Below are 11,691 nucleotides of genomic sequence, written 5' to 3' on the forward strand. Positions count from 1 at the left end.
CAAAGGAACCAGAGGCGACATGAGGAAAAATAATTACACAAGTTTTGAACTGGAACGCGCTGCCTGGAAGGTTACTGGAAGTAGTTTCAATATTAACCTTCAAAAAGGGAATTGGATAATTACTTAGAATCATAGAACCATAGAAAATTCACGGCACAGAAGGAAGCCATTCGGCCCATCGTGTCCGCGCCGGCTGAGAAACGAGCCACCCAGCCTAATACCACTTTCCCGCATTTGGTCCGTAGCCCCGCAGGTCACGGCTCTTCAGGTGCACATCCAGGTTTTTTTTAAATGAGTTGAGGGTTTCAGCCTCGACCTCCCTCTCAGGCAGTGAGTTCCAAACCCCCACCAGCCTCTGGGTGAAAAATATTTCCTCATTTCCGCTCTAATCCTTCCACCAATCACTTTAAACCCTGGTTTTTGACCGCTCCGCAAAGGGAAATAGGTCCTTCCTATCCATTCTGTCTAGTCCCCTCATAATTTAGCACACCCCAATCAAATCAGCCCTCAGCCTCCTATGTTCCATGGAAAATAACCCCAGCCTATCCAATCTGTCATCATAGCTAATGTTCTCCAGTTCTGGCAACATCCTCGTAAATCTCCTCTGCACTCTCTCCAGTTCAATTACATCCTTCCTGTAAGGGAGGGGGAAATCACACAGGGCTATGGGGGAAGAACACGGGAGTGGAATTAATAGGATCGCCCTACCAACGGCACGATGGGTCGAATGGCCTCCTTCTTTGATGTATCATTCTATGATTCTAGGATTCTATGAATTTTATATCCAATTTCTTATTGAAAGTTACTATTGAATCTGCTTCCGCCATCATTTCAGGCAGTCATTCCAGATAATAGCTCCCTGCATTAATAAAATACTCTTTTCACCCCTGGTTCTTTGCCAATCTGTGTTCTCTGGTTACCGACCCTCAACAGCTTCTTCCTATCTGCTCTATCAAAAGTCTTCATCATTTTGAACACCTCTATTAAATCTCCCCGTAACCTTCTCTGCTCTAAGGAGAACAGTCCCAGATTTTCTAGCCTCAACACAGAACTGAACTCTCTCATTCCAGGTATCATTCTAGTATATCTCCTCACCGCTCTCTCCAAGACCGTGACATCCTTCCTAAAGTGTGGCTCCCGGAATTGGACACAATACACCAGTTGAGGCCTAACCAGTGATTGTAAAAGTTTACCATAACCTACTTGCCTTTGTACTCTATGCCTCTATTTATAAAACACAGTATCCCCTATGCCTTTTTAACACCTGGTCTGAAGTAGCTATTAAATCCTAGGAGCAACAGCGGCTATCAAACTGTCAATCAAAGCAGAAAATGTGGCAAATTTAGGCCCCGTATGTATTTCTAAAGAGAGACATGCATTTATATGGCGCCATTCACCACCCCAGGACGTCCCATAGCGCTTTACAGCCAATCAAGCACTTTCGAAGTGTAGTCACTGTTATAATGTAGAAAACGCGGCCGCCATTGTGTGCATAGCAAGGTCCCACAGACAGCAATGTGTTAATGAGCAGATAATCCATTTTAGTGATGTTTGTTGAGGGATAATCATTGGCCCGGACACCCGGGAGAACGTCCCGACTCTACTTCGAAATAGTGCCATGGATTCGAGCAGCCAGCAGAATTCCTCCAGTACTGCATGAAGAGTCACCTTGGATTATTGCTGAAATCTCTGAAGTGGGATTATGAATCTAAAACCTTCTGGCTCAGAGGTGAGAGTGTTACACACTGAGCCGTGGATAAAGAAAACAGACTCGATGGAGTTTGGAGTGTGGACTTTTGGGAAACGTTAACTTGGATTTAATTCACTCTTCGACAAATGCTCCCTGCCTTGCTGGGCATCTCGAATTCCTTATGTTTTCTCTTGAAAGTGAAAACATAAATTTTCGCTCCCCTCTCAAAGTACAAGCACACAACAACCAGTCTGTCTCTGCGCTGCACTAAAGCACATCAACCAATTAAGACTTCGGGTCTGAACGCTGAATCAGTCTGGTGCTTCGTGGCACACACAAGCATTGCACCTGTTGGGCTTTCACTGTTTTCCCCCAGAGATGTTATGAGAATAATAAGAGGCTTGGCAGCGCTGGATTTGAAATTGGGTCATGCAGTTTCAAAATGAAATGTTCTTTTGCATTTGGCTTGTGGATCTCAGATTTCTCCAAAGACCTCATTAACAGCAGCCAATGCGCTGCTTAATTGTCTCACCGGAGATGTCCTGCCAATATAAGTAAGGGACTATCCATTGGTTGGTGCAGATGTCTCCGACAGAGACAGGTTTCACCGGTTTCCACAGAAAATGGAAAGGCCAATAATTCATCAGATAGAAGATATTTCTTACCCCATTCTCGCAGCGGTTGGTGTTCCGGGTAAGCCAATGTAACTGAATATAGGATGTGCGTGTTTTGACGGCTTTGTGCTCCAGACGGTTGGATCTTCTGTTATCAGGGAATGAACAGGTTGTCTTCACTTTTCTCTATTCATTTTATCTCATCTAATTACGGGAACCGAATTGTGTTCTCTGACTAAAACATGATTAGTGCAATCTGGTTTACTATCCTTTTTTTGAACGTTTTGCATTATATGTCTGGACCAAACTCAGGCATAAGAACATAAGAACATAAGAAATAGGAGCCGGAGTAGGCCAATCGGCCCCTCGAGCCTGCTCCGCCATTCAATAAGATCATGGCTGATCTGATCCTAACCTCAAATCTAAATTCATGTCCAAATTCCTGCCCGCTCCCCGTAACCCCTAATTCCCTTTACTTCTAGGAAACTGTCTATTTCTGTTTTAAATGTATTTAATGATGTAGCTTCCACAGCTTCCTGGGGCAGCAAATTCCACAGACCTACTACCCTCTGAGTGAAGAAGTTTCTCCTCATCTCAGTTTTGAAAGAGCAGCACATTATTCTAAGATTATGCCCCCTAGTTCTCGTTTAACACATCCTTGGGAACATCCTTACCGCATCCATCCGACCATCAGGGATGATTTGATAGTCGAACGGATGGTCTGATTAGCGAAGACATTTTAGAGGTGCATAAAATACCGAACTAAATAGATAAACGGACATAAAAGTCAGTGGGGAAGATGGCACGGGCTCAGGGTTTGGAAGGACAAGTTTAGACGTTAGTAATATTTCTGTACAAAGAGAGAGAGATCACGTGCTGCTCGAAATTACCAAGATAGACAGTGGAGGAAAGGACACTGAACTCTCTTATCGCACAGCGGGATGATGGAATGGGAAGATAATAACTGGTCATTTTGAAATGACAAGATTAAACTGGCCGATGTTTACCTGCCTGAAATCACCACAACTTCATCCCAGGAAATTCTGTGATGGGACCGAGGTACGGAAATAAAAGTAAGGAACTTCGTAAATATAGAGCGATTACTGAGCTTCTGATTAATAGAAAAGGCAGATTAGGGAGACAGCGCGAGATCTAAAGAATGGGTGCAGCCTACGTGACAACCTGTCTTCACTTTCCGATCTTCAATACATCCATCATTATTTCCATTTTCTTGGTGTTAGTTTTGATTTGAACAGTCGGTATTACGCTCCATTTTCATTCCCAGCGCACGGTTTCCCTTACTTTGGAGTCCCTGTATCTCCTCAAACGCTTTCTGTTCCGGTACCTCTGCCTTACTCGATTGGTTTTATCAATCAAAGGAAGATTCCTATTCAACATTTGACTGCTCCCCTCACGACATCTTTCACAAGCTCGGAGTCGGCATCCAGCTGTATGTGGACCACACCCCGCTCTGTCTCTCCACCACCGCTGACAGCAGGCCTTTAGCTGCCCTATCCGTCCACCTCCCCATCATTAACTCCTGCCTCCCCTGCCAGTTACCTTAACTGTGGGTTCACAAAACTAAACTCATCCTGTTCAGCTCTTGCCAAACTGGATCCCAATTCGACCCAATCATCTGCTTGGACCAAACTTATTTTAAACGTTTGTCCATTTCGCTTAAAAAGTCCGCTCAGGAATGTTACAGTAAAGTGTTTATCTTTACTGCACTAAAACCGGACAATGTCCATAATCAGGTTGGAGGATGATTAGATCTTTGTGGATTTAGTGATAAGTGACAAATAAGTTGTGAAAATTGCAGCGGTGTTAACCGTTCCCCCGCTCTGCTCGCTGGTTCAGTGCACAGTCCCTTGATACTGCTTTCATTGGTTGGATACTTGAGCAAAGCGAGCAGACTCGGATGTAGCAGATGCAATGATCTGGGAGGATGAATAAAGTAAAAATACACTTGGAGTGCTGTGTACAGTTCTGGTCCCCGTATGACAAAAGTGCTATAGAGGCATTGGTGAAGGTGAACAAAGATGTACAAGGGTGATACCAGAACTGAGAGGTTTTAAAGGCAAATCGTGTTTTACTAACTCGAGAGAGATTTTTGATGAGGTAACAAAGAGTATCGATGAGGGCAATGCGGTTGATGTGTTGTTTATGGACTTTCAAAAGGCGTTTGATAAAGTGCCGCACGGTAGGCTTATCATCAAGATTGAAGCCAATTGGAATAAAAGAGGCAGTAGCCGCATGGATACAAAATTGGCTAAATAACAGGAAACAGAGAGTAGTGGTGAACAGTTCTTTTTCGGACCGGAGGGTGGTGTACAGTGATGTTCCCCAGGGGTCGGTGCTGGGACCACTGCTTTTGTTGATATATATTAATGACTTGGACTTGGGTGTACAGGGCACAATTTCCAAATTTGCAAATGACACAAAACTTGGAAAAGTAGTAAACAGTGAGCAGGATAGTGATAGACTTCAAGAGGATATAGACAGGCTGGTGGAATGGGCGGACACGTGGCAGATGAAATTTAACGCAGAAAAATGTGAATGATATATTTCAGTAGGAAGAATGAGGAGAGGCAATATAAACTAAAGGATACAACTCTAAAGGATGTGCAGGAACAGAGAGATCTGGGGGTATATGTGCAGAGATCGTTGAAAGTGGTAGGGCAGGTTGAGAAAGCGGTTATAAAAGCATGCGGGATCCTGGGCTTTATAAATAGAAACATAGAGTAGAAAAGTATGGAAGTCATGATGAACATTTATAAAACACTGGAGTATTGTGTCCACTTCTGGGCACCGCACTTTAGGGAAGATGTGAAGGCCCAAGACAGGGTGCAGAAGAGATTTACGAGAATGATTCCAGGGATGAGGGACTTTAGTTACGTGGATAGATTTGAGAAGCTGGGGTTGTTCTCTTTAGAGCAGAGACGGTTGCGAGGAGATTTGATCGAGGTGCTCAAAGTCATGAAGGGTCTGGACAGAGTAGATAGAGAGAAACTGTTGCCATTGGTGGAAGTTCATGAACTAGATGACATAAATTAAACGCGATTGGCAAAAGAACCAAAGGTGACTTGAGGAAAAACTTGTTCACACAGCGAGTGGTTGTGATCAGTAATGCGCTGCCTGAGGGGGTGGTGGAGGCACATTCAATCGTGGCCTTCAAAAGGGAACCGGATAAGTACTTGAAAGGAAACATTTAGCAGGGTTACAGGGATAGGGCGGGCGAGTGGGGCTAGCTGGATTGCTCTTGCATAGAGCCAACACGGAATCGATGGGCCGAATGTCCTCCTTCCGTGCTGTAACCTTTCTGCGATTCTATGATTGTACGATTTTATAATTATCAGGAATGACTGAATGGGCTGGGGCTCTTTTCTCCAAGGTAGGGGAGTCTATAACGAGGGGGCACAGATTTAAGGTGAGAGGGGAGAGATACAAAAGGATCCAGAGGGGCAATTTTTTCACTCAAAGGGTGGTGAGTGTCTGGAACGAGCTGCCAGAGGCAGTAGTAGAGGCGGGTACAATTTTGTCTTTTAAAAGCATTTGGACAGTTACATGGGGAAGATGGGTATCGAGGGATATGGGCCAAGTGCAGGGAATTGGGACTAGCTTAGTGGTATAAACTGGGCGACATGGACATGTTGGGCCGAAGGGCCTGTTTCCATGTTGTAACTTCTATGATTCTATGATTCTATGAAAGGAGAGTGCTGAGGGGTGATCGAATCGAGATCTTTACAATTATGAAAGGGTTTGATAGGGTAGACGTGGACAAGTCTTTCCACTTGTATGCGAGCCAAACACTAGCGGCTATCAATATAAGATAGTCAATAATAAACCCAATAAAGTGTTGAGGAGAAACGTCTATACCCATATAATGTTTAGAATGTGGAACTTCTTGTCACAAGGAGTGGTTGAGGTGAATAGTATCGGCACCTTTAAGCGGAAGCGAGGTAAGTACATGAGGGAGAAAGAAATAGAAGGATATGGAGAGAAGGTTGGATTAAATAGGGTGGAAGGAGGATTGTGTGGAGCAAAAACACCGTCATAGACCAGTTGGGGCGAATGGGCTGTTTCTGTGCAATAAATGCTATTTATTAGATTTTACTCGGGGCTTTTGGAGCAGGGTTTACACAGAACCTCGATGTGCTATTTTTGCGCACAGCACTATAGAAATAATTTATATCCTCATCAATTCAACCTTCCGGAAATCACCACAACAATTCTCCCGCGCTTATTTTGGCCGCTTCATGCTCGTGTTAGTGTTTAAAGTATTTCCTTTTGAATTAATTAATCATTCAGGCTCAACATTCAAATGTGAATTCAGACGTTCAGGGAAATTGGTATTCAGTCAGCAGTGAACCTTTCGGTTTATAATGCAATGCAAAAAAACAAAATCAAGAAAGGAAGCGACAGAGGGAAAGAAGGATGGAATGAAAGAAAGTAAGAATGAAAGAAGGATAGGCAGAAAAAATTAAAGGAAAATGAAAGAAAGAAAGAGGAAAGGCTGAATTTTTAACGCGCCTTTTCACCTCTCCAAGGACTTCCCAATAAATGAATCGATGTATATACAGAAATCAAGCTGTGAATTTCACTTGAAGTATTGATGACCTCTTTTGCTTTGAACTCATTTCTGATACAACGTTGTCTCTACTGAAAGTATATTTCACTGACTTTGACTCCAATCATTTCGTTGCAATCAGATGTGATGTATCTACCCGATCCTCCGCAGATCCAGAGACCTCTCTCTTGCCTCATTCTCGATGCCTTTATGTTATTTCACATCCCGCTGGACTTGAGCGCCACTAACTCGGGTTATAATTATGGTTGATGAGAGCGAAGGGAAATTATTTGAAATGAGGTGGTTTCTTGTCACACTGGGTGACCAAAAGCAACATTTGCTGTTTGCTGATAGGTCAGAAGGAGCAGGTTATCGATGTAGGAGGATTCCAATTTCGCTATAATCTATTCCTGTAATGCTATTGGTAGATTCAGCATCCAATCATTTATTTATTTATGGTGTTCAATCAACCCCTCGCTGAATACCACCCGGGAATATATCCACCAAGTAAGGTATGATGTTGAGTCCTTGTTATTTCACAGGGGGCGAATACCAGATTTTAATTATTAGTTGGCCCACCACAATAACGGATTAAGGGTTGTCTAACCAGCTTTCTTCCATGGTTCAGAAACTTTGTGTTTGTCTTCAAACGGCTTCTTTTACACAAGAGCAAATTGCAGGGCTAAGATGTGATGTCCATTTGTTTGGAAAAAGGAGAGATCATTGCAGGAATGGAGTGATTTAACATACACCCATCTGTTACTGAGCACCCCATAACAGGAATTTCCCTCATGTTAATCACCAGATGGTGATTAATGAGCCATGTAACTGGCATTGCACTTGGTTATCTTCAGCGGAAATGGAGGCAGACATATTGGAAGCCGCCTACCGAGGTCCTTCACCAGTGTCGGAGACGCTGTCCATCGCATTGGTGGAGGAAACTCTGACATCAGAGCAGATAGCGCCTGAAAGGCGTCACCTAGAGGGTTGGTGTGAGAACTGCACCCTCATTGCCTGCTCTCCTTGGACTTCAGAGACACATGAAGCTTTAAGGTAGATGAGGGCAATGCAGTTGATGTGGTGTATATGGACATTCAAAAGGCGTTTGATAAAGTGCCGCACGGTAGGCTTATCATCGAGATTGCGGCCATGAAATAATGGATACATGGATACAGAATTGGCTAAGGGTGAGCAAACAGAGAGTAGTGGTGAACGGGTGTTTATTGGACTGGAGGGTGGTGTACTTTGGTGTTCCCCGGAGGTCGGTGCTGGGACCACTGCTTTTCTTGATATATATTAATGACTTGGAATTGGGTGTACAGGACACAATTTCAAAATTTGCAGATCAAACAAAACTTGGAAGGATAGTAAACAGTGAGCAGGATAGTGATAGTCTTCAAGAGGATATAGCCAGGCTGGTGGCATGGGCGGACACGTGGCAGATGAAATTTAACGCAGAAAAATGTGAAGTGATACATTTCGGCAGGATCAATGAGGAGAGGCAATATAAACTAAAGGTCACAACGCGAAAAGAGGTGCAGGAACAAGGATCTGGGGGTTTATGTGCACAAATCGTTGAAGGTGGCAGGGCAGGTTAAGAAAGCGGTTTAAAAAGCATACGAGATCCTGGGCTTTATAAATAGAGGCATAGAGTGCAAAAGTATGGAAGTTATGATGAACCTTTATAAAACACCGGTTCGGCCACAACTGGAGTATTGTGTCCAGTTCTGGGCACCACAATTTAGAAAAGATGTGAAGGCCTTAGAGTGGGTGCAGAAGAGATTTACCAGAATGATTCCAGGGATGAGGGAATTTATTTACTGGGATAGACTGGAGAGTTTGGGGTTGTTCTCCTTGGAACAGAGACGGGTGAGAGGAGATTTCATAGAGCTGTTCAAAATCATGAAGGGTCCAGACAGAGTAGATAGAGGGAAACTGTTCCCATTGGCGGAAGGGTCATGGACCAGAGGACACAGATTTAAGGTGATTGGCCAAAGAACCAAAGGCGACATGAGGAAAATCTTTTTTACACAGCGAGTGGTTGTGATTTGGAATGCACTGCCCGAGGGGATGGTGGAGGCAGATTCAATCATGGCCTTCAAAAGGGAACTGGATAAGTCTTGAAAGGAAAAAATGCAGAGTTACATGGAAAGGGCGGGGGAGTGGGACTCACTGGATTGGTCTTGCAAAGAGCTGGAACGGATTCGATGGGCTGAATAGCCTCCTTTGGTGCTGTAACCTTGCCAAGATTCTATCATTCTATCATTCTAACAGAAACTACCTACCTCCATCATTCAATGGGATATTCTATATATAAATGACTAATGTTGGTCGGATTGCACTCACACATTATTTGCAGTCACACTTCGGTGAATTTCCAATCCCTGGTCTGTAAAAATAGAACAATAATTTCAACCAAGGTAAGTCGTGGTCGAGGTATCTCCGAATGACTCAGTTACTGACTGGAGAAGTCGAACTGAGATCACAACCTGTGACAGACTCAATAATCGAGTAGCTCTCCCAGGAATGATGCCAACACTCCAACTACCAACAGATGTTGGGAAGGAACGAGCCACCTTGGGACTGGAGCGGTGAACCTGCCGCTGGATGTCAGGGTTTTTCACACTCTGTTCCAGAATACCCTGCGAGGCATTAAATGAGTTAGTAGGTGGATTCTGACTGGAAACCCAGTGCTGTATGTTGGTGACCTGAATGGTTGTAGCTGGCTGAACACCCGCAGTGCAGCATCGCAGCTCCCAGAAACGAATCGCTTCCCAACCTACACAAAACTCTGCGCTTAGATGAATGCGGTATCGCCCTCCAAAGACGGGGTGTGAGCTCCATATTGGACACACACAAAGTCTACTTGTCGGGAGTTATCATGAACTTTGTGCGCAGACCGCAGCTCGGAATTCGTGGGTCATCAAACACCCGGCCGACGGGAAACAAGGACCCGGGGGTCATTGCAGGGCGATTTTCCAGTCGCCTGGTCCCCGCTGGAGCACTCGGTAACACCAGTTCGAATTCACTGGTGAGGCCTTCCTTATTCTCAATTTGACCTCGAATTCCTAGTCTTTCCTACATCGCGTGTGACTCATTGCTCAGATTTTGTTAACTCAATTGATCCTAACATTAAAATTACAAGTCCTTGCTGTCACGTGTAACAAAGCGAGTTTCCTCCTTCCGCTCAGCTGCAGAGTTTTGGATTTCCATCAAGTTCCTGTCAATCTTGTCAGTGGGTTTGGGGGCGGGACAGTGAGCCTCACCTGCTCGGGACTGGGAAAGAAAAACCCCGTTAGATTCCTGTTCCTGATCCCTGTGTAGTGATCCTGCTGTAAAGTACAGGTGTATGGACCTCGGGTGTGAACAATGGGATATCCCCACACTTAAATACTTACTATCTGTGCTCAATCACGGAGAATGGTCTGTTGAGTTTGATCAGTAATTTCCTGTCTCTTGTCCCTTCTTTTTCTTACAGTTAATATATTGGCGATTGTGATACTGTCCCGAGGAAAGTGCGGACTCTCCACCTGCATCACTCGCTACCTGGTGGCCATGGCAACTGCGGATCTGCTGTTCGTCATCATTGATGTCATTTTGTTTCGTCTCAGTGATTATTATTTCCCAGGGTCTTTCCTTGACCATACCTCTGTGTGCACTGTTAATGTCGTCCTGCTTCATGCAGCCATGGACAGCTCGGTCTGGTTAACAGTCACTTTTTCCTTTGATCGCTTTGTCGCCATTTGTTGGCAGAAACTGAAAACCAAATATTGCACTGAGAAAACTGCGGCTGTGGTTATAGCAACAACCTGCATTCTGTCTTGTTTGAAAAATGTTCCCTGGTACTTTGCTTATGAACCTTGGGAGATAATCGACAATGCAGCGTGGGGTTGTGTTACAAAAGCAAGCTTTTCCATTGATCCGAGATGGGTGGCATTTGATTGGTTTGGTAAGACTTTAACCCCATTGCTCCCATTCGTTGTCATTGTGTTGCTCAACGCTCTGACCGTCAGGTGCATTTTAGTGGCCAGTCGAGTCCGCAAGAGATTGAGGGGTCAGAGCCAGGGAGAGAATCGCAATGACCCAGAGATGGAGAGTAGGAAAAAATCGGTCATTTTACTCTTCACTGTTTCTGGCACATTCATCCTTTTGTGGCTGCTGTTTGTGATTCATTCCTTGTATTACAGTGTTACAAATGAATATATCGACGATGTCGATGATGCTTCGTATATCTCTGGGGAAATCGGATATTTACTGAAGAACTCTAGTTCCTGCACAAACACATTTATTTATCTTGTGACTCAGACAAAGTTCAGAGAGCAGCTCAAGAGCGCGGTGAAATATCCGGTTACAGGAATTCTTAAATTAATTAAACAAAGAAAGGCACTGACGTAAGACTAGAATGACCATCGAGCCTTTCAAATGAGTAACAGAATTTTCATTCCCTAGATTCCTCACTTGTGCATTGAAATTGGAAGATTTTGATGCCTCAAAATGCACCAGTGTTACTTTATAATAATGTTGATGATAAAAAAGGTGGAACGGACTTGGTGCTACTTTGCATGAGACATTATTTTATTATTTCTGGGATCTAATTCGAATCCAGCCCAGAGAAAGGCGGATAACTATTGCTCTGACTCAACAAACGATAAACTGTAGACGAGTCTCACGGTCCTTCTCTGTGGCCAGGACTTCAACCTGACTCATGCAAATGTGGGTGTTCAGTTTCACAAATGGAAGTGTAACCCTTGGCACTGAAGGAGTTAAACATTTCTCCATCTCTAACGGGACGATTCTATTTCGAAGTACGATCTCTTGAA

The 11,691-nt window shown here is 44.1% G+C and overlaps 1 protein-coding gene across 1 annotated transcript; it reads left to right on the forward strand.

The window, feature by feature from the left end:
- The first annotated feature begins 2,313 nt into the window (after positions 1-2,313).
- Positions 2,314-11,266, forward strand: LOC137318187 (probable G-protein coupled receptor 139). Its single transcript, XM_067981145.1, has 2 exons — positions 2,314-2,383; positions 10,350-11,266. The coding sequence occupies exons 1-2, from the start codon at positions 2,314-2,316 to the stop codon at positions 11,264-11,266; spliced, it is 987 nt and encodes a 328-aa protein (XP_067837246.1).
- Positions 11,267-11,691: the final 425 nt, after the last annotated feature.

Source organism: Heptranchias perlo, unplaced genomic scaffold (genome assembly GCF_035084215.1).
Source record: "Heptranchias perlo isolate sHepPer1 unplaced genomic scaffold, sHepPer1.hap1 HAP1_SCAFFOLD_66, whole genome shotgun sequence".
Lineage (NCBI taxonomy): Eukaryota > Metazoa > Chordata > Chondrichthyes > Hexanchiformes > Hexanchidae > Heptranchias > Heptranchias perlo.

Coding starts and splice junctions, on each gene's coding strand:
- LOC137318187 (XM_067981145.1), top strand. CDS start 2,314: ATGGAAAGGCCAATAATTCATCAGATAGAAGATATTTCTTACCCCATT. Junction 2,384..10,349: donor CGCAGCGGTTGGTGTTCCGG/GTAAGCCAATGT, acceptor TTTTTCTTACAG/TTAATATATTGGCGATTGTG.